The sequence below is a fragment of the Carcharhinus amblyrhynchos genome, unplaced genomic scaffold (assembly GCF_965287045.1).
Source record: "Carcharhinus amblyrhynchos unplaced genomic scaffold, sCarAmb.v2.hapA scaffold_554, whole genome shotgun sequence".
NCBI classification, from domain to species: Eukaryota; Metazoa; Chordata; class Chondrichthyes; order Carcharhiniformes; family Carcharhinidae; genus Carcharhinus; species Carcharhinus amblyrhynchos.
This window is the reverse complement of record NW_027650294.1, coordinates 62,501-86,388: the sequence shown is the minus strand read 5'-3', so window position 1 is coordinate 86,388 and position 23,888 is coordinate 62,501. Positions and strand designations below refer to the sequence as shown.

Here is a 23,888-nt window from a genome sequence, read left to right as displayed (position 1 = left end):
TGTAGAGGGAGCTTTACTCTGTATCTAACCCCGTGCTGTCCCTGTCCTGGGTATGTTTGATGTGGACAGTGTAGAGGGAGCTTTACTCTGTATCTAACCCCGTGCTGTCCCTGTCCTGGGTATGTTTGATGTGGACAGTGTAGAGGGAGCTTTACTCTGTATCTAACCCCGTGCTGTCCCTGTCCTGGGAGTGTTTGATGGGGACAGTGCAGAGGGATCTTTACTCTGTATCTAACCCCGTGTTGTATCTGTCCCGGGAGTTTTTGATGTGGACAGTGTAGAGGGAGCTTTACTCTGTATCTAACCCCGTGCTGTACCTGTCCTGGGAGTGTTTGATGGGGGACAGAGAAGAGGGAGCTTTACTCTCTATCTGACCCTGTGCTGTACCTGTCCTGGGATTGTTTGATGGGGACAGTGTAGAGGGAGCTTTACTCTGTATCTAACCCCATGCTGTACCTGTCCTGGGAGTGTTTGATGGGGACAGTGTAGAGGGAGCTTTACTCTGTATCTAACCCCATGCTGTACCTGTCCTGGGAGTGTTTGATGGGGACAGTGTAGAGGGAGCTTTACTCTGTATCTAACCCCGTGCTGTACCTGTCCTGGGAGTGTTTGATGGGGACAGTGTAGGGGGAGCTTTACTCTGTATCTAACCCCGTGCTGTACCTGTCCTGGGAGTGTTTGATGTGGGGACAGTGTAGAGGGAGCTTTACTCTGTATCTAACCCCGTGCTGTACCTGTCCTGGGAGTGTTTGATGGGAGACAGTGTAGAGGGAGCTTTACTCTGTATCTAACCCCATGTTGTACTTGTCCTGGGAGTATTTGATGGGGGGACAGTGTAGAGGGAGCTTTACTCTGTATCTAACCCCGTGCTGTACCTGTCCTGGGAGTGTTTGATGGGACAAGGTTGAAGTAGATTCACTCTTTGTTGAATTCCATGTTGTAACTTTCTTCAGTCTGTTTGACTCGGACAGTGCCAAGTGTGGTTTAACCGGTTTCCATACAAAACTCTTTGTTTTCTATTGGGAATTGCTATTGGAGGATTTTCCCAAACTCCTGAAGATCAGTCCAGATTCAATGTGGAAACGCCTGGAGGAGGAAGCAGAGAAGCTGAAGGATGATTTTCTGAAGCAGTTGGGAGGGAATGAGGACGAGCGAATTACACAGGTTAATGAGTTGGACAAATTGTTAAAGAATCAACAGCAGATATTCTACACGACTTACAATAGGACCTTCCTCAGAGCGATGGAGGATCTGAAGATGAAGAAGGTGGAAGAGTTTAAACAATACATCAACGAGAAGGTACTTCAGATAGTTATAAATTACATTGTGAATGACACAGAGTCGGGGAAGCTTATTCTGTATCTAACCCCGTGTGGTACCTGTCCTGGGAGTGTTTGATGGGGACAGTGTAGAGGGAGCTTTACTCTGTATCTAACCCCGTGCTGTCCCTGTCCTGGGAGTGTTTGATGGGGATCTGTGTCGAGGGAGCTTTACTCTGTATCTAACCCCGTGCTGTACCTGTCCTGGGAGTGTTTGATGGGGACAGTGTAGAGGGAGCTTTACTCTGTATCTAACCCCGTGCTGTACCTGTCCTGGGAGTGTTTGATGGAGGACAGTGTAGAGGGAGCTTTACTCTGTATCTAACCCCGTGCTGTACCTGTCCTGGGAGTGTTTGATGAGGGGACAGTGTAGAGGGAGCTTTACCCTGTATCTAACCCTGTGCTGTACCTGTCCTGGGAGTGTTTGATGGGGGGACAGTGTAGAGGGAGCTTTACTCTGTATCTAACCCCGTGCTGTACCTGTCCTGGGAGTGTTTGATGGGGAAATTGTAGAGGAAGCTTTACTCTGTATCTAACCCCGTGCTTTGTGTTCTTCAGAAGCCTGATACAGACAGTTTCTTTGAAAGCATCAAGATCCGTCTGGGTTTGATGAGGCGTGATGTGGAGAAGAAGGCCGAGGAGCTGTTGGCTGATTTTGGCAGAAGTGTGGACGGGAATGGAAAGGAAACAGAGGAGTGGATGGTGCAACTTAAGAAATCTATCAAATCTGAAATCGATTCCTCCTGTCATGAAAATGGCTGGAATTACACATTGATCTGGGTGATAATACTCCTGGTGATTGTGGGTGGAGCAGGCATACGTTTCACGTACACGAGCGCCTTACCTTGGGTGAGATCCCTCCAGGTGAGTGCGGGTATTGGACCAAGTACAGGTTTCCTGTGGCCGAGTGATTTACTGGGACCTTGACCGGGGCATGTCTGGGGGCTTTTGCAGGGTTCAATGTGATGTCCTTGCTGCAATATATTGAGCAGGGAAATGATGCGGATGTGGACAATGCGGGCAGTGTGGACTCTGTGCTTCAGAATCTGAATGGCTGTGTCCAAAAACAAGGGAAATGTCTGCAGACAACAACAAACTCCATAGAATCCATCAAATCAATAATTTCCATGTGAGCAAAGTGTAGAGGGAGCTTTACTCTGTATCTAACCCCGTGCTGTACCTGTCCTGGGAGTGTTTGATGGGGGACAGTGTAGAGGGAGCTTTACTCTGTATCTCACCCCGTGCTGTACCTGTCCTGGGAACGTTTGATGGGGACAGTGTAGAGGGAGCATTACTCTGTATCTCACCCCGTGCTGTACCTGTCCTGGGAGTGTTTGATGGGGGGACAGTGCAGAGGGAGCTTTACTCTGTATCTAACCCCGTGCTGTACGTGTCCTGGGAGTGTTTGATGGGGGCAGTGTCGAGGGAGGTTTTCTCTGTATCTAACCCCGTGCTGTACCTGTCCTGGGAGTGTTTGATGGGGGACAGTGTAGAGGGAGCTTTACTCTGTATCTCACCCCGTGCTGTACCTGTCCTGGGAGTGTTTGATGGGGGACAGTGTAGACGGACCTTTACTCTGTATCTAACCTCGTGCTGTACCTGTCCTGGGAGTGTTTGATGGGACAGTGTAGAGGGAGCTTTACTCTGTATCTAACCCTGTGCTGTACCTGTCCTGGGAATGTTTGATGGGGGGACAGTGCAGAGGGAGCTTTACTCTGTATCTAACCCCGTGCTGTACCTGTCCTGGGAGTGTTTGATGGGACAGGGTTGAAGTAGATTTGCTCTCTATTGAATTCTTTGTTGTAACTTTCTTCAGTCTGTTTGACTCGGGCCGTGTCGAGTGTTGTTTAATCGGTTTCCATACAGGATATTTTGTTTTCCATCAGGAAATCTGATTAAAGATCAGACTGGAAGAATTACAAGAATGTTTGTTTTCTGTCAGGAATTGAAAAGACTGGAAGAACTAAAGAAGCAGAAGGTGGAGGAGTTCGTAAAATACGTCAAGCAGCAGGTAAGTCAGTGAATACAGTGAGACCATGAATGACACTCAGTATGGACAAATTACTCTGTATCTAACCCTGTGCTGTACCTGTCCTGGGAGTGTTTGATGGGGGGACAGTGTAGAGGGAGCTTTACTCTGTATCTAACCCTGTGCTGTACCTGTCCTGGGAGTGTTTGATGGGGGGACAGTGTAGAGGGAGCTTTACTCTGTATCTAACCCTGTGCTGTACCTCTCCTGGGAGTGTTTGATGCGGGGACAGTGTAGAGGGAGCTTTACTCTGTATCTAACCCCGTGCTGTACCTGTCTTGGGAGTGTTTAATGGGGACAGTGTAGAGGGTGCTTTACCCTGTATCTAACCACGTGCTGTACCTGTCCTGGGAGTGTTTGATGGGGGGACAGTGTAGAGGGAGCTTTACTCTGTATCTAACCCTGTGCTGTACCTCTCCTGGGAGTGTTTGATGCAGGGACAGTGTAGAGGGAGCTTTACTCTGTATCTAACCCCGTGCTGTACCTGTCTTGGGAGTGTTTAATGGGGACAGTGTAGAGGGTGCTTTACCCTGTATCTAACCCCGTGCTGTACCTGTCCTGGGAGTGTTTGATGGGTGGACAGTGTAGAGGGAGCTTTACTCTGTATCTAACCCCGTGCTGTACCTGTCCTGGGAGTGTTTGATGGGGGACAGTGTAGAGGGAGCTTTACCCTGTATCTCACCCCGTGCTGTACCTGTCCTGGGAGTGTTTGATGGCGGACAGTGTAGAGGGAGCTTTACCCTGTATCTAACCCCGTGCTGTACCTGTCCTGGGAGTGTTTGATGGGGGACAGTGTAGAGGGAGCTTTACTCTGTATCTAACCCCGTGCTGTACCTGTCCTGGGAGTGTTTGATGGCGGACAGTGTAGAGGGAGCTTTACCCTGTATCTAACCCCATGCTGTACCTGTCCTGGGAGTGTTTGATGTGGGGACAGTGTAGAGGGAGCTTTACTCTGTATCTAACCCTGTGCTGTACCTGTCCTGGGAGTGTTTGATGGGGGACAGTGTCGAGGGAGCTTTACTCTGTATCTAACCCCGTGCGGTCCCTGTCCTGGGAGTGTTTGATGGGGACAGTGCAGAGGGAGCTTTACTCTGTAACTAACCCCGTGCTGTACCTGTCCTGGGAGTGTTTGATGGGGGGATAGTGTAGAGGGAGCTTTACTCTGTATCTAACCCCGTGCTGTACCTGTCCTGGGAGTGTTTGATGGGGGCCAGTGTAGAGGGATCTTTACTCTGGATCGAACCCAGCACTGCACCTGTCCAGGGAGTGATTGATGGGGGACAGTGTAGAGGGAGCCTTACTCTGTATCTAACCCCGTGCTGTACCTGTCCTGGGAGTGTTTGATGGGGACAGTGTGGAGGGAGCTTTACTCTGTATCAAACCCTGTGCTGTACCTGTCCTGGGAGTGTTTGATGGGGGGACAGTGTAGAGGGAGCTTTACTCTGTATCTAACCCTGTGCTGTACCTGTCCTGGGAGTGTTTGATGGGGGACAGTGTAGAGGGAGCTTTACTCTGTATCTAACCCCGTGCTGTACCTGTCCTGGGAGTGTTTGATGGGGGGACAGTGTAGAGGGAGCTTTACTCTGTATCTAACCCTGTGCTGTACCTGTCCTGGGAGTGTTTGATGGGGGGACACTGTAGAGGGAGCTTTACTCTGTATCTAACCCTGTGCTGTACCTCTCCTAGGAGTGTTTGATGGGGGGACAGTGTAGAGGGAGCATTACTCTGTATCTAACCCCGTGCTGTACCTGTCCTGGGAGTGTTTAATGGGGACAGTGTAGAGGGTGCTTTACCCTGTATCTAACCACGTGCTGTACCTGTCCTGGGAGTGTTTGATGGGGGACAGTGTAGAGGGAGCTTTACTCTGTATCTAACCCCGTGCTGTACCTGTCCAGGGAGTGTTTGATGGGGGGACAGTGTAGAGGGAGCTTTACTCTGTATCTCACCCCGTGCTGTACCTGTCCTGGGAGTGTTTGATGGGGGGACAGTGTAGAGGGAGCTTTACTCTGTATCTGACCCCGTGCTGTACCTGTCCTGGGAGTGTTTGATGGGGACAGTGTAGAGGGAGCTTTACTCTGTATCTAACCCTGTGCTGTACCTGTCCTGGGAGTGTTTGATGGGGGGACAGTGTAGAGGGAGCTTTACTCTGTATCTAACCCCGTGCTGTACCTGTCCTGGGAGTGTTTGATGGGTGGACAGTGTAGAGGGAGCTTTACTCTGTATCTAACCCCGTGCTGTACCTGTCCTGGGAGTGTTTGATGGGGGACAGTGTAGATGGAGCTTTACTCTGTATCTAACCCCGTGCTGTACCTGTCCTGGGAGTGTTTGATGGGGACAGTGTAGAGGGAGCTTTACTCTGTATCTAACCCTGTGCTGTACCTGTCCTGGGAGTGTTTGATGGGGGACAGAGTAGAGGGAGCTTTACTCTGTATCTAACCCTGTGCTGTACCTGTCCTGGGAGTGTTTGATGGGGGACAGAGTAGAGGGAGCTTTACTCTGTATCTAACCCCGTGCTGTACCTGTCCTGGGAGTGTTTGATGGGGGACAGTGTAGAGGGAGCTTTACTCTGTATCTAATCCCGTGCTGTACCTGTCCTGGGAGTGTTTGATGGGGGACAGAGTAGAGGGAGCTTTACTCTGTATCTAACCCCGTGCTGTACCTGTCCTGGGAGTGTTTGATGGCGGACAGTGTAGAGGGAGCTTTACCCTGTATCTAACCCCATGCTGTACCTGTCCTGGGAGTGTTTGATGTGGGGACAGTGTAGAGGGAGCTTTACTCTGTATCTAACCCTGTGCTGTACCTGTCCTGGGAGTGTTTGATGGGGGCCAGTGTAGAGGGATCTTTACTCTGGATCGAACCCAGCGCTGCACCTGTCCAGGGAGTGTTTGATGGGGGACAGTGTAGAGGGAGCTTTACTCTGTATCTTACCCCGTGCTGTACCTGTCCTGGGAGTGTTTGATGGCGGACAGTGTAGAGGGAGCTTTACCCTGTATCTAACCCCATGCTGTACCTGTCCTGGGAGTGTTTGATGGGGGGACAGTGTAGAGGGATCTTTACTCTGGATCGAACCCAGCGCTGCACCTGTCCTGGGAGTAATTGATGGGGGACAGTGTAGAGGGAGCTTTATTCTGTATCTAACCCCGTGCTGTACCTGTCCTGGGAGTGTTTGATGGGGGGATAGTGTAGAGGGAGCTTTACTCTGTATCTAACCCCGTGCTGCACCTGTCCTGGGAGTGTTTGATGTGGGACAGTGTAGAGGGAGCTTTACTCTGTATCTAACCCTGTGCTGTACCTGTCCTGGGAGTGTTTAATGGGGACAGTGTAGAGGGTGCTTTACCCTGTATCTAACCACGTGCTGTACCTGTCCTGGGAGTGTTTGATGGGGGACAGTGTAGAGGGAGCTTTACTCTGTATCTAACCCCGTGCTGTACCTGTCCTGGGAGTGTTTGATGGGGGGACGGTGTAGAGGGAGCTTTACTCTGTATCTAACCCCGTGCTGTACCTGTCCTGGGAGTGTTTGATGGCGGACAGTGTAGAGGGAGCTTTACCCTGTATCCAACCCCGTGCTGTACCTGTCCTGGGAGTGTTTGATGGGGGACAGTGTAGAGGGAGCTTTACTCTGTATCTAACCCCGTGCTGTACCTGTCCTGGGAGTGTTTGATGGCGGACAGTGTAGAGGGAGCTTTACCCTGTATCTAACCCCATGCTGTACCTGTCCTGGGAGTGTTTGATGTGGGGACAGTGTAGAGGGAGCTTTACTCTGTATCTAACCCTGTGCTGTACCTGTCCTGGGAGTGTTTGATGGGGGACAGTGTCGAGGGAGCTTTACTCTGTATCTAACCCCGTGCGGTCCCTGTCCTGGGAGTGTTTGATGGGGACAGTGTAGAGGGAGCTTTACTCTGTATCTAACCCCGTGCTGTACTTGTCCTGGGAGTGTTTGATGGGGGACAGTGAAGAGGGAGCTTTACTCTGTATCTCACCCCGTGCTGTACCTGTCCTGGGAGAGTTTGATGGGGGGACAGTGTAGAGGGAGCTTTACTCTGTATCTAACCCTGTGCTGTACCTGTCCTGGGAGTGTTTGATGGGGAGACAGAGTAGAGGGAGCTTTACTCTGTATCTAACCCCGTGCTGTACCTGTCCTGGGAGTGTTTGATGGGGACAGTGTAGAGGGAGCTTTACTCTGTATCTAACCCCGTGCTGTACCTGTCCTGGGAGTGTTTGATGGCGGATAGTGTAGAGGGAGCTTTACCCTGTATCTAACCCCATGCTGTAGCTGTCCTGGGAGTGTTTGATGGGGGGACAGTGTAGAGGGAGCTTTACTCTGTATCTAACCCTGTGCTGTACCTCTCCTGGGAGTGTTTGATGCGGGGACAGTGTAGAGGGAGCTTTACTCTGTATCTAACCCCGTGCTGTACCTGTCTTGGGAGTGTTTAATGGGGACAGTGTAGAGGGTGCTTTACCCTGTATCTAACCACGTGCTGTACCTGTCCTGGGAGTGTTTGATGGGGGGACAGTGTAGAGGGAGCTTTACTCTGTATCTAACCCTGTGCTGTACCTCTCCTGGGAGTGTTTCATGCAGGGACAGTGTAGAGGGAGCTTTACTCTGTATCTAACCCCGTGCTGTACATGTCTTGGGAGTGTTTAATGGGGCCAGTGTAGAGGGTGCTTTACCCTGTATCTAACCACGTGCTGTACCTGTCCTGGGAGTGTTTGATGGGGGACAGTGTAGAGGGAGCTTTACTCTGTATCTAACCCCGTGCTGTACCTGTCCTGGGAGTGTTTGATGGGGGGACAGTGTAGAGGGAGCTTTACTCTGTATCTAACCCTGTGCAGAACCTGTCCTGGGAGTGTTTGATGGGGACAGTGTAGAGGGAGCTTTGCTCTGTATCTAACCCCGTGCTGTACCTGTCCTGGGAGTGTTTGATGTGGGGACAGTGAGGAGGGACCTTTACTCTGTATCTAACCCTGTGCTGTACCTGTCCTGGGAGTGTTTGATGGGGGCCAGTGTAGAGGGATCTTTACTCTGGATCAAACCCAGCGCTGCACCTATCCAGGGAGTGTTTGATGGGGGACAGTGTAGAGGGAGCTTTACTCTGTATCTAACCCCGTGCTGTACCTGTCCTGGGAGTGTTTGATGGCGGACAGTGTAGAGGGAGCTTTACCCTGGATCTAACCCCATGCTGTACCTGTCCTGGGAGTGTTTGATGGGGGGACAGTGTAGAGGGATCTTTACTCTGGATCGAACCCAGCGCTGCACCTGTCCTGGGAGTGATTGATGGGGGACAGTGTAGAGGGAGCTTTATTCTGTATCTAACCCCGTGCTGTACCTGTCCTGGGAGTGTTTGATGGGGGGATAGTGTAGAGGGAGCTTTACTCTGTATCTAACCCCGTGCTGCACCTGTCCTGGGAGTGTTTGATGTGGGACAGTGTAGAGGGAGCTTTACTCTGTATCTAACCCTGTGCTGTACCTGTCCTGGGAGTGTTTAATGGGGACAGTGTAGAGGGAGCTTTACTCTGTATCTAATCCCGTGCTGTACCTGTCCTGGGAGTGTTTGATGGGGGGACGGTGTAGAGGGAGCTTTACTCTGTATCTAACCCCGTGCTGTACCTGTCCTGGGAGTGTTTGATGGCGGACAGTGTAGAGGGAGCTTTACCCTGTATCTAACCCCGTGCTGTACCTGTCCTGGGAGTGTTTGATGTGGGGACAGTGTAGAGGGAGCTTTACTCTGTATCTAACCCCGTGCTGTACCTGTCCTGGGAGTGTTTGATGGCGGACAGTGTAGAGGGAGCTTTACCCTGTATCTAACCCCATGCTGTACCTGTCCTGGGAGTGTTTGATGTGGGGACAGTGTAGAGGGAGCTTTACTCTGTATCTAACCCTGTGCTGTACCTGTCCTGGGAGTGTTTGATGGGGGACAGTGTCGAGGGAGCTTGACTCTGTATCTAACCCCGTGCGTTCCCTGTCCTGGGAGTGTTTGATGGGGACAGTGTAGAGGGAGCTTTACTCTGTATCTCACCCCGTGCTGTACCTGTCCTGGGAGTGTTTGATGGGGACAGTGTAGAGGGAGCTTTACTCTGTATCTAACCCCGTGCTGTACCTGTCCTGGGAGTGTTTGATGGCGGATAGTGTAGAGGGAGCTTTACCCTCTATCTAACCCCATGCTGTACCTGTCCTGGGAGTGTTTGATGGGGGGACAGTGTAGAGGGAGCTTTACTCTGTATCTAACCCTGTGCTGTACCTCTCCTGGGAGTGTTTGATGCGGGGACAGTGTAGAGGGAGCTTTACTCTGTATCTAACCCCGTGCTGTACCTGTCTTGGGAGTGTTTAATGGGGACAGTGTAGAGGGTGCTTTACTCTGTATCTAACCCCGTGCTGTACCTGTCCTGGGAGTGTTTGATGGGTGGACAGTGTAGAGGGAGCTTTACTCTGTATCTAACCCCGTGCTGTACCTGTCCTGGGAGTGTTTGATGGGGGGACAGTGTAGAGGGAGCTTTACTCTGTATCTAACCCCGTGCTGTACCTGTCCCAGGAGTGTTTGATGGGTGGACAGTGTAGAGGGAGCTTTACTCTGTATCTAACCCCGTGCTGTACCTGTCCTGGGAGTGTTTGATGGGGGACAGTGTAGAGGGACCTTTACCCTGTATCTCACCCCGTGCTGTACCTGTCCTGGGAGTGTTTGATGGGGGGACAGTGTAGAGGGAGCTTTACCCTGTATCTAACTCTGTGCTGTACCTGTCCTGGGAGTGTTTGATGGGGGGACAGTGTAGAGGGAGCTTTACTCTGTATCTAACCCCGTGCTGTACCTGTCCTGGGAGTGTTTGATGGGTGGACAGTGTAGAGGGAGCTTTACTCTGTATCTAACCCCGTGCTGTACCTGTCCTGGGAGTGTTTGATGGGGGACAGTGTAGAGGGAGCTTTGCTCTGTATCTAATCCCGTGCTGTACCTGTCCTGGGAGTGTTTGATGGGGACAGTGTAGAGGGAGCTTTACTCTGTATCTAACCCCGTGCTGTACCTGTCCTGGGAGTGTTTGATGGCGGACAGTGTAGAGGGAGCTTTACCCTGTATCTAACCCCGTGCTGTACCTGTCCTGGGAGTGTTTGATGGGGGACAGTGTAGAGGGAGCTTTACTCTGTATCTAACCCCGTGCTGTACCTGTCCTGGGAGTGTTTGATGGCGGACAGTGTAGAGGGAGCTTTACCCTGTATCTAACCCCATGCTGTACCTGTCCTGGGAGTGTTTGATGTGGGGACAGTGTAGAGGGAGCTTTACTCTGTATCTAACCCTGTGCTGTACCTGTCCTGGGAGTGTTTGATGGGGGACAGTGTCGAGGGAGCTTTACTCTGTATCTAACCCCGTGCGGTCCCTGTCCTGGGAGTGTTTGATGGGGACAGTGCAGAGGGAGCTTTACTCTGTAACTAACCCCGTGCTGTACCTGTCCTGGGAGTGTTTGATGGGGGGATAGTGTAGAGGGAGCTTTACTCTGTATGTAACCCCGTGCTGTACCTGTCCTGGGAGTGTTTGATGGGGGCCAGTGTAGAGGGATCTTTACTCTTGATCGAACCCATCACTGCACCTGTCCAGAGAGTGATTGATGGGGGACAGTGTAGAGGGAGCTTTACTCTGTATCTAACCTCGTGCTGTACCTGTCCTGGGAGTGTTTGATGGGGGGACAGTGTAGAGGGAGCTTTACTCTGTATCTAACCCCGTGCTGTACCTGTCCTGGGAGTGTTTGATGGGTGGACAGTGGAGAGGGAGCTTTACTCTGTATCTAACCCCGTGCTGTACCTGTCCTGGGAGTGTTTGATGGGGACAGTGTGGAGGGAGCTTTACTCTGTATCAAACCCTGTGCTGTACCTGTCCTGGGAGTGTTTGATGGGGGGACAGTGTAGAGGGAGCTTTACTCTGTATCTAACCCTGTGCTGTACCTGTCCTGGGAGTGTTTGATGGGGGGACAGTGTAGAGGGAGCTTTACTCTGTATCTAACCCTGTGCTGTACCTCTCCTGGGAGTGTTTGATGGGGGGACAGTGTAGAGGGAGCTTTACGCTGTATCTAACCCCGTGCTGTACCTGTCCTGGGAGTGTTTAATGGGGACAGTGTAGAGGGTGCTTTACCCTGTATCTAACCACGTGCTGTACCTGTCCTGGGAGTGTTTGATGGGGGACAGTGTAGAGGGAGCTTTACTCTGTATCTAACCCCGTGCTGTACCTGTCCTGGGAGTGTTTGATGGGGGGACAGTGTAGAGGGAGCTTTACTCTGTATCTCACCCCGTGCTGTACCTGTCCTGGGAGTGTTTGATGGGGGGACAGTGTAGAGGGAGCTTTACTCTGTATCTAACCCCGTGCTGTACCTGTCCTGGGAGTGTTTGATGGCGGACAGTGTAGAGGGAGCTTTACCCCGTATCTCACCCCATGCTGTACCTGTCCTGGGAGTGTTTGATGGGGGGACAGTGTAGAGGGATCTTTACTCTGGATCGAACCCAGTGCTGCACCTGTCCTGGGAGTGATTGATGGGGGACAGTGTAGAGGGAGCTTTACTCTGTATCTAACCCCGTGCTGTACCTGTCCTGGGAGTGTTTGATGGGGGGATAGTGTAGAGGGTGCTTTACCCTGTATCTAACTCTGTGCTGTACCTGTCCTGGGAGTGTTTGATGGGGGGACAGTGTAGAGGGAGCTTTACTCTGTATCTAACCCCGTGCTGTACCTGTCCTGGGAGTGTTTGATGGGTGGACAGTGTAGAGGGAGCTTTACTCTGTATCTAACCCCGTGCTGTACCTGTCCTGGGAGTGTTTGATGGGGGACAGTGTAGAGGGAGCTTTGCTCTGTATCTAATCCCGTGCTGTACCTGTCCTGGGAGTGTTTGATGGGGACAGTGTAGAGGGAGCTTTACTCTGTATCTAACCCCGTGCTGTACCTGTCCTGGGAGTGTTTGATGGCGGACAGTGTAGAGGGAGCTATACCCTGTACCTAACCCCGTGCTGTACCTGTCCTGGGAGTGTTTGATGGGGGACAGTGTAGAGGGAGCTTTACTCTGTATCTAACCCCGTGCTGTACCTGTCCTGGGAGTGTTTGATGGGGGACAGTGTCGAGGGAGCTTTACTCTGTATCTAACCCCGTGCGGTCCCTGTCCTGGGAGTGTTTGATGGGGACAGTGCAGAGGGAGCTTTACTCTGTAACTAACCCCGTGCTGTACCTGTCCTGGGAGTGTTTGATGGGGGGATAGTGTAGAGGGAGCTTTACTCTGTATGTATCCCCGTGCTGTACCTGTCCTGGGAGTGTTTGATGGGGGCCAGTGTAGAGGGATCTTTACTCTTGATCGAACCCAGCACTGCACCTGTCCAGGGAGTGATTGATGGGGGACAGTGTAGAGGGAGCTTTACTCTGTATCTAACCTCGTGCTGTACCTGTCCTGGGAGTGTTTGATGGGGGGACAGTGTAGAGGGAGCTTTACTCTGTATCTAACCCCGTGCTGTACCTGTCCTGGGAGTGTTTGATGGGTGGACAGTGTAGAGGGAGCTTTACTCTGTATCTAACCCCGTGCTGTACCTGTCCTGGGAGTGTTTGATGGGGACAGTGTGGAGGGAGCTTTACTCTGTATCAAACCCTGTGCTGTACCTGTCCTGGGAGTGTTTGATGGGGGGACAGTGTAGAGGGAGCTTTACTCTGTATCTAACCCTGTGCTGTACCTGTCCTGGGAGTGTTTGATGGGGGGACAGTGTAGAGGGAGCTTTACTCTGTATCTAACCCTGTGCTGTACCTCTCCTGGGAGTGTTTGATGGGGGGACAGTGTAGAGGGAGCTTTACTCTGTATCTAACCCCGTGCTGTACCTGTCCTGGGAGTGTTTAATGGGGACAGTGTAGAGGGTGCTTTACCCTGTATCTAACCACGTGCTGTACCTGTCCTGGGAGTGTTTGATGGGGGACAGTGTAGAGGGAGCTTTACTCTGTATCTAACCCCGTGCTGTACCTGTCCTGGGAGTGTTTGATGGGGGGACAGTGTAGAGGGAGCTTTACTCTGTATCTCACCCCGTGCTGTACCTGTCCTGGGAGTGTTTGATGGGGGGACAGTGTAGAGGGAGCTTTACTCTGTATCTAACCCCGTGCTGTACCTGTCCTGGGAGTGTTTGATGGGGACAGTGTAGAGGGAGCTTTACTCTGTATCTAACCCTGTGCTGTACCTGTCCTGGGAGTGTTTGATGGGGGGACAGTGTAGAGGGAGCTTTACTCTGTATCTAACCCCGTGCTGTACCTGTCCTGGGAGTGTTTGATGGGTGGACAGTGTAGAGGGAGCTTTATTCTGTATCTAACCCTGTGCTGTACCTGTCCTGGGAGTGTTTGATGGGGGGACAGTGTAGAGGGAGCTTTACTCTGTATCTAACCCGGTGCTGTACCTGTCCTGGGAGTGTTTGATGGCGGACAGTGTAGAGGGAGCTTTACCCTGTATCTAACCCCGTGCTGTACCTGTCCTGGGAGTGTTTGATGGGGGACAGTGTAGAGGGAGCTTTACTCTGTATCTAACCCCGTGCTGTACCTGTCCTGGGAGTGTTTGATGGCGGACAGTGTAGAGGGAGCTTTACCCTGTATCTCACCCCATGCTGTACCTGTCCTGGGAGTGTTTGATGGGGGGACAGTGTAGAGGGAGCTTTACTCTGTATCAACCCTGTGCTGTACCTGTCCTGGGAGTGTTTGATGGGGGGACAGTGTAGAGGGAGCTTTACTCTGTATCTAACCCCGTGCTGTACCTGTCCTGGGAGTGTTTGATGGCGGACAGTGTAGAGGGAGCTTTACCCTGTATCTAACCCCGTGCTGTACCTGTCCTGGGAGTGTTTGATGGGGGACAGTGTAGAGGGAGCTTTACTCTGTATCTAACCCCGTGCTGTACCTGTCCTGGGAGTGTTTGATGGCGGACAGTGTAGAGGGAGCTTTACCCTGTATCTCACCCCATGCTGTACCTGTCCTGGGAGTGTTTGATGGGGGGACAGTGTAGAGGGATCTTTACTCTGGATCGAACCCAGTGCTGCACCTGTCCTGGGAGTGTTTGATGGGGGACAGTGTAGAGGGAGCTTTGCTCTGTATCTAATCCCGTGCTGTACCTGTCCTGGGAGTGTTTGATGGGGACAGTGTAGAGGGAGCTTTACTCTGTATCTAACCCCGTGCTGTACCTGTCTTGGGAGTGTTTAATGGGGACAGTGTAGAGGGTGCTTTAACCTGTATCTAACCACGTGCTGTACCTGTCCTGGGAGTGTTTGATGGGGGGACAGTGTAGAGGGAGCTTTACTCTGTATCTAACCCTGTGCTGTACCTCTCCTGGGAGTGTTTCATGCAGGGACAGTGTAGAGGGAGCTTTACTCTGTATCTAACCCCGTGCTGTACCTGTCTTGGGAGTGTTTAATGGGGACAGTGTAGAGGGTGCTTCACCCTGTATCTAACCACGTGCTGTACCTGTCCTGGGAGTGTTTGATGGGGGACAGTGTAGAGGGAGCTTTACTCTGTATCTAACCCCGTGCTGTACCTGTCCTGGGAGTGTTTGATGGGGGGACAGTGTAGAGGGAGCTTTACTCTGTATCTAACCCTGTGCAGAACCTGTCCTGGGAGTGTTTGATGGGGACAGTGTAGAGGGAGCTTTGCTCTGTATCTAACCCCGTGCTGTACCTGTCCTGGGAGTGTTTGATGTGGGGACAGTGTAGAGGGAGCTTTACTCTGTTTCTAACCCTGTGCTGTACCTGTCCTGGGAGTGTTTGATGGGGGCCAGTGTAGAGGGATCTTTACTCTGGATCAAACCCAGCGCTGCACCTATCCAGGGAGTGTTTGATGGGGGACAGTGTAGAGGGAGCTTTACTCTGTATCTAACCCCGTGCTGTACCTGTCCTGGGAGTGTTTGATGGCGGACAGTGTAGAGGGAGCTTTACCCTGTATCTAACCCCATGCTGTACCTGTCCTGGGAGTGTTTGATGGGGGGACAGTGTAGAGGGATCTTTACTCTGGATCGAACCCAGCGCTGCACCTGTCCTGGGAGTGATTGATGGGGGACAGTGTAGAGGGAGCTTTATTCTGTATCTAACCCCGTGCTGTACCTGTCCTGGGAGTGTTTGATGGGGGGATAGTGTAGAGGGAGCTTTACTCTGTATCTAACCCCGTGCTGCACCTGTCCTGGGAGTGTTTGATGTGGGACAGTGTAGAGGGAGCTTTACTCTGTATCTAACCCTGTGCTGTACCTGTCCTGGGAGTGTTTAATGGGGACAGTGTAGAGGGTGCTTTACCTGTATCTAACCACGTGCTGTACCTGTCCTGGGAGTGTTTGATGGGGGACAGTGTAGAGGGAGCTTTACTCTGTATCTAACCCCGTGCTGTACCTGTCCTGGGAGTGTTTGATGGGGGGACGGTGTAGAGGGAGCTTTACTCTGTATCTAACCCCGTGCTGTACCTGTCCTGGGAGTGTTTGATGGCGGACAGTGTAGAGGGAGCTTTACCCTGTATCTAACCCCGTGCTGTACCTGTCCTGGGAGTGTTTGATGGGGGACAGTGTAGAGGGAGCTTTACTCTGTATCTAACCCCGTGCTGTACCTGTCCTGGGAGTGTTTGATGGCGGACAGTGTAGAGGGAGCTTTACCCTGTATCTAACCCCATGCTGTACCTGTCCTGGGAGTGTTTGATGTGGGGACAGTGTAGAGGGAGCTTTACTCTGTATCTAACCCTGTGCTGTACCTGTCCTGGGAGTGTTTGATGGGGGACAGTGTCGAGGGAGCTTTACTCTGTATCTAACCCCGTGCGGTCCCTGTCCTGGGAGTGTTTGATGGGGACAGTGTAGAGGGAGCTTTACTCTGTATCTAACCCCGTGCTGTACTTGTCCTGGGAGTGTTTGATGGGGGACAGTGAAGAGGGAGCTTTACTCTGTATCTCACCCCGTGCATTACCTGTCCTGGGAGAGTTTGATGGGGGGACAGTGTAGAGGGAGCTTTACTCTGTATCTAACCCTGTGCTGTACCTGTCCTGGGAGTGTTTGATGGGGAGACAGTGTAGAGGGAGCTTTACTCTGTATCTAACCCCGTGCTGTACCTGTCCTGGGAGTGTTTGATGGGGACAGTGTAGAGGGAGCTTTACTCTGTATCTAACCCCGTGCTGTACCTGTCCTGGGAGTGTTTGATGGCGGATAGTGTAGAGGGAGCTTTACCCTCTATCTAACCCCATGCTGTACCTGTCCTGGGAGTGTTTGATGGGGGGACAGTGTAGAGGGAGCTTTACTCTGTATCTAACCCTGTGCTGTACCTCTCCTGGGAGTGTTTGATGCGGGGACAGTGTAGAGGGAGCTTTACTCTGTATCTAACCCCGTGCTGTACCTGTCTTGGGAGTGTTTAATGGGGACAGTGTAGAGGGTGCTTTACTCTGTATCTAACCCCGTGCTGTACCTGTCCTGGGAGTGTTTAATGGGTGGACAGTGTAGAGGGAGCTTTACTCTGTATCTAACCCCGTGCTGTACCTGTCCTGGGAGTGTTTGATGGGGGGACAGTGTAGAGGGAGCTTTACTCTGTATCTAACCCCGTGCTGTACCTGTCCCAGGAGTGTTTGATGGGTGGACAGTGTAGAGGGAGCTTTACTCTGTATCTAACCCCGTGCTGTACCTGTCCTGGGAGTGTTTGATGGGGGACAGTGTAGAGGGACCTTTACCCTGTATCTCACCCCGTGCTGTACCTGTCCTGGGAGTGTTTGATGGGGGGACAGTGTAGAGGGAGCTTTACCCTGTATCTAACTCTGTGCTGTACCTGTCCTGGGAGTGTTTGATGGGGGGACAGTGTAGAGGGAGCTTTACTCTGTATCTAACCCCGTGCTGTACCTGTCCTGGGAGTGTTTGATGGGTGGACAGTGTAGAGGGAGCTTTACTCTGTATCTAACCCCGTGCTGTACCTGTCCTGGGAGTGTTTGATGGGGGACAGTGTAGAGGGAGCTTTGCTCTGTATCTAATCCCGTGCTGTACCTGTCCTGGGAGTGTTTGATGGGGACAGTGTAGAGGGAGCTTTACTCTGTATCTAACCCCGTGCTGTACCTGTCCTGGGAGTGTTTGATGGCGGACAGTGTAGAGGGAGCTTTACCCTGTATCTAACCCCATGCTGTACCTGTCCTGGGAGTGTTTGATGTGGGGACAGTGTAGAGGGAGCTTTACTCTGTATCTAACCCTGTGCTGTACCTGTCCTGGGAGTGTTTGATGGGGGACAGTGTCGAGGGAGCTTTACTCTGTATCTAACCCCGTGCGGTCCCTGTCCTGGGAGTGTTTGATGGGGACAGTGCAGAGGGAGCTTTACTCTGTAACTAACCCCGTGCTGTACCTGTCCTGGGAGTGTTTGATGGGGGGATAGTGTAGAGGGAGCTTTACTCTGTATGTAACCCCGTGCTGTACCTGTCCTGGGAGTGTTTGATGGGGGCCAGTGTAGAGGGATCTTTACTCTTGATCGAACCCATCACTGCACCTGTCCAGAGAGTGATTGATGGGGGACAGTGTAGAGGGAGCTTTACTCTGTATCTAACCTCGTGCTGTACCTGTCCTGGGAGTGTTTGATGGGGGGACAGTGTAGAGGGAGCTTTACTCTGTATCTAACCCCGTGCTGTACCTGTCCTGGGAGTGTTTGATGGGTGGACAGTGGAGAGGGAGCTTTACTCTGTATCTAACCCCGTGCTGTACCTGTCCTGGGAGTGTTTGATGGGGACAGTGTGGAGGGAGCTTTACTCTGTATCAAACCCTGTGCTGTACCTGTCCTGGGAGTGTTTGATGGGGGGACAGTGTAGAGGGAGCTTTACTCTGTATCTAACCCTGTGCTGTACCTGTCCTGGGAGTGTTTGATGGGGGGACAGTGTAGAGGGAGCTTTACTCTGTATCTAACCCTGTGCTGTACCTCTCCTGGGAGTGTTTGATGGGGGGACAGTGTAGAGGGAGCTTTACTCTGTATCTAACCCCGTGCTGTACCTGTCCTGGGAGTGTTTAATGGGGACAGTGTAGAGGGTGCTTTACCCTGTATCTAACCACGTGCTGTACCTGTCCTGGGAGTGTTTGATGGGGGACAGTGTAGAGGGAGCTTTACTCTGTATCTAACCCCGTGCTGTACCTGTCCTGGGAGTGTTTGATGGGGGGACAGTGTAGAGGGAGCTTTACTCTGTATCTCACCCCGTGCTGTACCTGTCCTGGGAGTGTTTGATGGGGGGACAGTGTAGAGGGAGCTTTACTCTGTATCTAACCCCGTGCTGTACCTGTCCTGGGAGTGTTTGATGGCGGACAGTGTAGAGGGAGCTTTACCCCGTATCTCACCCCATGCTGTACCTGTCCTGGGAGTGTTTGATGGGGGGACAGTGTAGAGGGATCTTTACTCTGGATCGAACCCAGTGCTGCACCTGTCCTGGGAGTGATTGATGGGGAAAGTGTAGAGGGAGCTTTACTCTGTATCTAACCCCGTGCTGTACCTGTCCTGGGAGTGTTTGATGGGGGGATAGTGTAGAGGGTGCTTTACCCTGTATCTAACTCTGTGCTGTACCTGTCCTGGGAGTGTTTGATGGGGGGACAGTGTAGAGGGAGCTTTACTCTGTATCTAACCCCGTGCTGTACCTGTCCTGGGAGTGTTTGATGGGTGGACAGTGTAGAGGGAGCTTTACTCTGTATCTAACCCCGTGCTGTACCTGTCCTGGGAGTGTTTGATGGGGGACAGTGTAGAGGGAGCTTTGCTCTGTATCTAATCCCGTGCTGTACCTGTCCTGGGAGTGTTTGATGGGGACAGTGTAGAGGGAGCTTTACTCTGTATCTAACCCCGTGCTGTACCTGTCCTGGGAGTGTTTGATGGCGGACAGTGTAGAGGGAGCTTTACCCTGTACCTAACCCCGTGCTGTACCTGTCCTGGGAGTGTTTGATGGGGGACAGTGTAGAGGGAGCTTTACTCTGTATCTAACCCCGTGCTGTACCTGTCCTGGGAGTGTTTGATGGGGGACAGTGTCGAGGGAGCTTTACTCTGTATCTAACCCCGTGCGGTCCCTGTCCTGGGAGTGTTTGATGGGGACAGTGCAGAGGGAGCTTTACTCTGTAACTAACCCCGTGCTGTACCTGTCCTGGGAGTGTTTGATGGGGGGATAGTGTAGAGGGAGCTTTACTCTGTATGTAACCCCGTGCTGTACCTGTCCTGGGAGTGTTTGATGGGGGCCAGTGTAGAGGGATCTTTACTCTTGATCGAACCCAGCACTGCACCTGTCCAGGGAGTGATTGATGGGGGACAGTGTAGAGGGAGCTTTACTCTGTATCTAACCTCGTGCTGTACCTGTCCTGGGAGTGTTTGATGGGGGGACAGTGTAGAGGGAGCTTTACTCTGTATCTAACCCCGTGCTGTACCTGTCCTGGGAGTGTTTGATGGGTGGACAGTGTAGAGGGAGCTTTACTCTGTATCTAACCCCGTGCTGTACCTGTCCTGGGAGTGTTTGATGGGGACAGTGTGGAGGGAGCTTTACTCTGTATCAAACCCTGTGCTGTACCTGTCCTGGGAGTGTTTGATGGGGGGACAGTGTAGAGGGAGCTTTACTCTGTATCTAACCCTGTGCTGTACCTGTCCTGGGAGTGTTTGATGGGGGGACAGTGTAGAGGGAGCTTTACTCTGTATCTAACCCTGTGCTGTACCTCTCCTGGGAGTGTTTGATGGGGGGACAGTGTAGAGGGAGCTTTACTCTGTATCTAACCCCGTGCTGTACCTGTCCTGGGAGTGTTTAATGGGGACAGTGTAGAGGGTGCTTTACCCTGTATCTAACCACGTGCTGTACCTGTCCTGGGAGTGTTTGATGGGGGACAGTGTAGAGGGAGCTTTACTCTGTATCTAACCCCGTGCTGTACCTGTCCTGGGAGTGTTTGATGGGGGGACAGTGTAGAGGGAGCTTTACTCTGTATCTCACCCCGTGCTGTACCTGTCCTGGGAGTGTTTGATGGGGGGACAGTGTAGAGGGAGCTTTACTCTGTATCTAACCCCGTGCTGTACCTGTCCTGGGAGTGTTTGATGGGGACAGTGTAGAGGGAGCTTTACTCTGTATCTAACCCTGTGCTGTACCTGTCCTGGGAGTGTTTGATGGGGGGACAGTGTAGAGGGAGCTTTACTCTGTATCTAACCCCGTGCTGTACCTGTCCTGGGAGTGTTTGATGGGTGGACAGTGTAGAGGGAGCTTTACTCTGTATCTAACCCCGTGCTGTACCTGTCCTGGGAGTGTTTGATGGCGGACAGTGTAGAGGGAGCTTTACCCTGTATCTAACCCCGTGCTGTACCTGTCCTGGGAGTGTTTGATGGGGGACAGTGTAGAGGGAGCTTTACTCTGTATCTAACCCCGTGCTGTACCTGTCCTGGGAGTGTTTGATGGCGGACAGTGTAGAGGGAGCTTTACCCTGTATCTCACCCCATGCTGTACCTGTCCTGGGAGTGTTTGATGGGGGGACAGTGTAGAGGGAGCTTTACTCTGTATCAACCCTGTGCTGTACCTGTCCTGGGAGTGTTTGATGGGGGGACAGTGTAGAGGGAGCTTTACTCTGTATCTAACCCCGTGCTGTACCTGTCCTGGGACTGTTTGATGGGGGGACAGTGTAGAGGGAGCTTTACTCTGTATCAACCCTGTGCTGTACCTGTCCTGGGAGTGTTTGATGGGGGGACAGTGTAGAGGGAGCTTTACTCTGTATCTAACCCCGTGCTGTACCTGTCCTGGGAGTGTTTGATGGCGGACAGTGTAGAGGGAGCTTTACCCTGTATCTAACCCCGTGCTGTACCTGTCCTGGGAGTGTTTGATGGGGGACAGTGTAGAGGGAGCTTTACTCTGTATCTAACCCCGTGCTGTACCTGTCCTGGGAGTGTTTGATGGCGGACAGTGTAGAGGGAGCTTTACCCTGTATCTCACCCCATGCTGTACCTGTCCTGGGAGTGTTTGATGGGGGGACAGTGTAGAGGGATCTTTACTCTGGATCGAACCCAGTGCTGCACCTGTCCTGGGAGTGATTGATGGGGGACAGTGTAGAGGGAGCTTTACTCTGTATCTAACCCCGTGCTGTACCTGTCCTGGGAGTGTTTGATGGGGGGATAGTGTAGAGGGTGCTTTACTCTGTATCTAACCCCGTGCTGCACCTGTCCTGGGAGTGTTTGATGGCGGACAGTGTAGAGGGAGCTTTACCCTGTATCTAACCCCATGCTGTACCTGTCCTGGGAGTGTTTGATGTGGGGACAGTGTAGAGGGAGCTTTACTCTGTATCTAACCCTGTGCTGTACCTGTCCTGGGAGTGTTTGATGGGGGACAGTGTCGAGGGAGCTTTACTCTGTATCTAACCCCGTGCGGTCCCTGTCCTGGGAGTGTTTGATGGGGACAGTGTAGAGGGAGCTTTACTCTGTATCTAACCCCGTGCTGTACCTGTCCTGGGAGTGTTTGATGGGGGACAGTGAAGAGGGAGCTTTACTCTGTATCTAACCCTGTGCTGTACCTGTCCTGGGAGTGTTTGATGGGGAGACAGTGTAGAGGGAGATTTACTCTGTATCTAACCCCGTGCTGTACCTGTCCTGGGAGTGTTTGATGGGTGGACAGTGTAGAGGGAGCTTTACTCTGTATCTAACCCCGTGCTGTATCTGTCCTGGGAGTGTTTGATGGGGGACAGTGTAGATGGTGCTTTACTCTGTATCTAACCCCGTGCTGTACCTGTCCTGGGAGTGTTTGATGGGGACAGTGTAGAGGGAGCTTTACTCTGTATCTAACCCTGTGCTGTACCTGTCCTGGGAGTGTTTGATGGGGGACAGTGTAGAGGGAGCTTTGCTCTGTATCTAATCCCGTGCTGTACCTGTCCTGGGAGTGTTTGATGGGGACAGTGTAGAGGGAGCTTTACTCTGTATCTAACCCCGTGCTGTACCTGTCCTGGGAGTGTTTGATGGCGGACAGTGTAGAGGGAGCTTTACCCTGTATCTAACCCCGTGCTGTACCTGTCCTGGGAGTGTTTGATGTGGGGACAGTGTAGAGGGAGCTTTACTCTTTATCTAACCCTGTGCTGTACCTGTCCTGGGAGTGTTTGATGGGGGACAGTGTCGAGGGAGCTTTACTCTGTATCTAACCCCGTGCGGTCCCTGTCCTGGGAGTGTTTGATGGGGACAGTGCAGAGGGAGCTTTACTCTGTAACTAACCCCGTGCTGTACCTGTCCTGGGAGTGTTTGATGGGGGGATAGTGTAGAGGGAGCTTTACTCTGTATCTAACCCCGTGCTGTACCTGTCCTGGGAGTGTTTGATGGGGACAGTGTAGAGGGAGCTTTACTCTGTATCTAACCCCGTGCTGTACCTGTCCTGGGAGTGTTTGATGGCGGACAGTGTAGAGGGAGCTTTACCCTGTATCTAACCCCGTGCTGTACCTGTCCTGGGAGTGTTTGATGTGGGGACAGTGTAGAGGGAGCTTTACTCTGTATCTAACCCTGTGCTGTACCTGTCCTGGGAGTGTTTGATGGGGGACAGTGTCGAGGGAGCTTTACTCTGTATCTAACCCCGTGCGGTCCCTGTCCTGGGAGTGTTTGATGGGGACAGTGCAGAGGGAGCTTTACTCTGTAACTAACCCCGTGCTGTACCTGTCCTGGGAGTGTTTGATGGGGGGATAGTGTAGAGGGAGCTTTACTCTGTATCTAACCCCGTGCTGTACCTGTCCTGGGAGTGTTTGATGGGGGCCAGTGTAGAGGGATCTTTACTCTGGATCGAACCCAGCGCTGCACCTGTCCAGGGAGTGATTGATGGGGGACAGTGTAGAGGGAGCTTTACTCTGTATCTAACCCCGTGCTGTACCTGTCCTGGGAGTGTTTGATGGGGGGACAGTGTAGAGGGAGCTTTACTCTGTATCTAACCCCGTGCTGTACCTGTCCTGGGAGTGTTTGATGGGTGGACAGTGTAGAGGGAGCTTTACTCTGTATCTAACCCCGTGCTGCACCTGTCCTGGGAGTGTTTGATGGGGCGACAGTGTAGAGGGAGCTTTACTCTGTATCTAACCCCGTGCTGTCCCTGTCCTGGGAGTGTTTGATGTGGGACAGTGTAGAGGGAGCTTTACTCTGTATCTAACCCAGTGCTGTACCTGTCCTGGGAGTGTTTGATGGGGGACAGTGTAGAGGGAGCTTTACTCTGTATCTAACCCCGTGCTGTACCTGTCCTGGGAGTGTTTGATGTGGGGACAGTGTAGAGGGAGCTTTACTCTGTATCTAACCCCGTGCTGTACCTGTCCTGGGAGTGTTTGATGGGGGACAGTGTAGGGTGGCCTTCACTCTGTAACTGACTCTGTTTTGTATTTCAGAAGCGAGATACACAGGATACTACACAACTCTTGAAGACCAGTCCACGAGCAATGCACGATCTTCTGGAGAAGAAAGTCACTGAGCTGAAGAATGATTTTAAGAAACAGCTGACAGTGACTGAGGAGGAAACATCCTCATATGTTCAAGAGTTGGAGCAGGAATTGCGGAAGGTAATTCACAACCTCTGCAGCGATTACCAGCTCCGATTTGAGAATGCTTCGAAGGAAAGCAAGCTGAAAGA

The 23,888-nt window shown here is 52.1% G+C and overlaps 1 protein-coding gene across 1 annotated transcript in view; it reads left to right on the top strand.

Moving 5' to 3' along the window:
• Positions 1-23,888, top strand: part of LOC145339592 (uncharacterized) — a 48,096-nt gene that overhangs the window by 24,171 nt on the left and 37 nt on the right. Inside the window, exon 4 of the mRNA XM_080184088.1 lies at positions 23,647-23,888. This exon is cut by the window's right edge and continues 37 nt beyond it. Within this exon, the coding sequence (XP_080040214.1) occupies positions 23,647-23,888 (242 nt within the window). The remainder of the gene's footprint in view (positions 1-23,646) is intronic.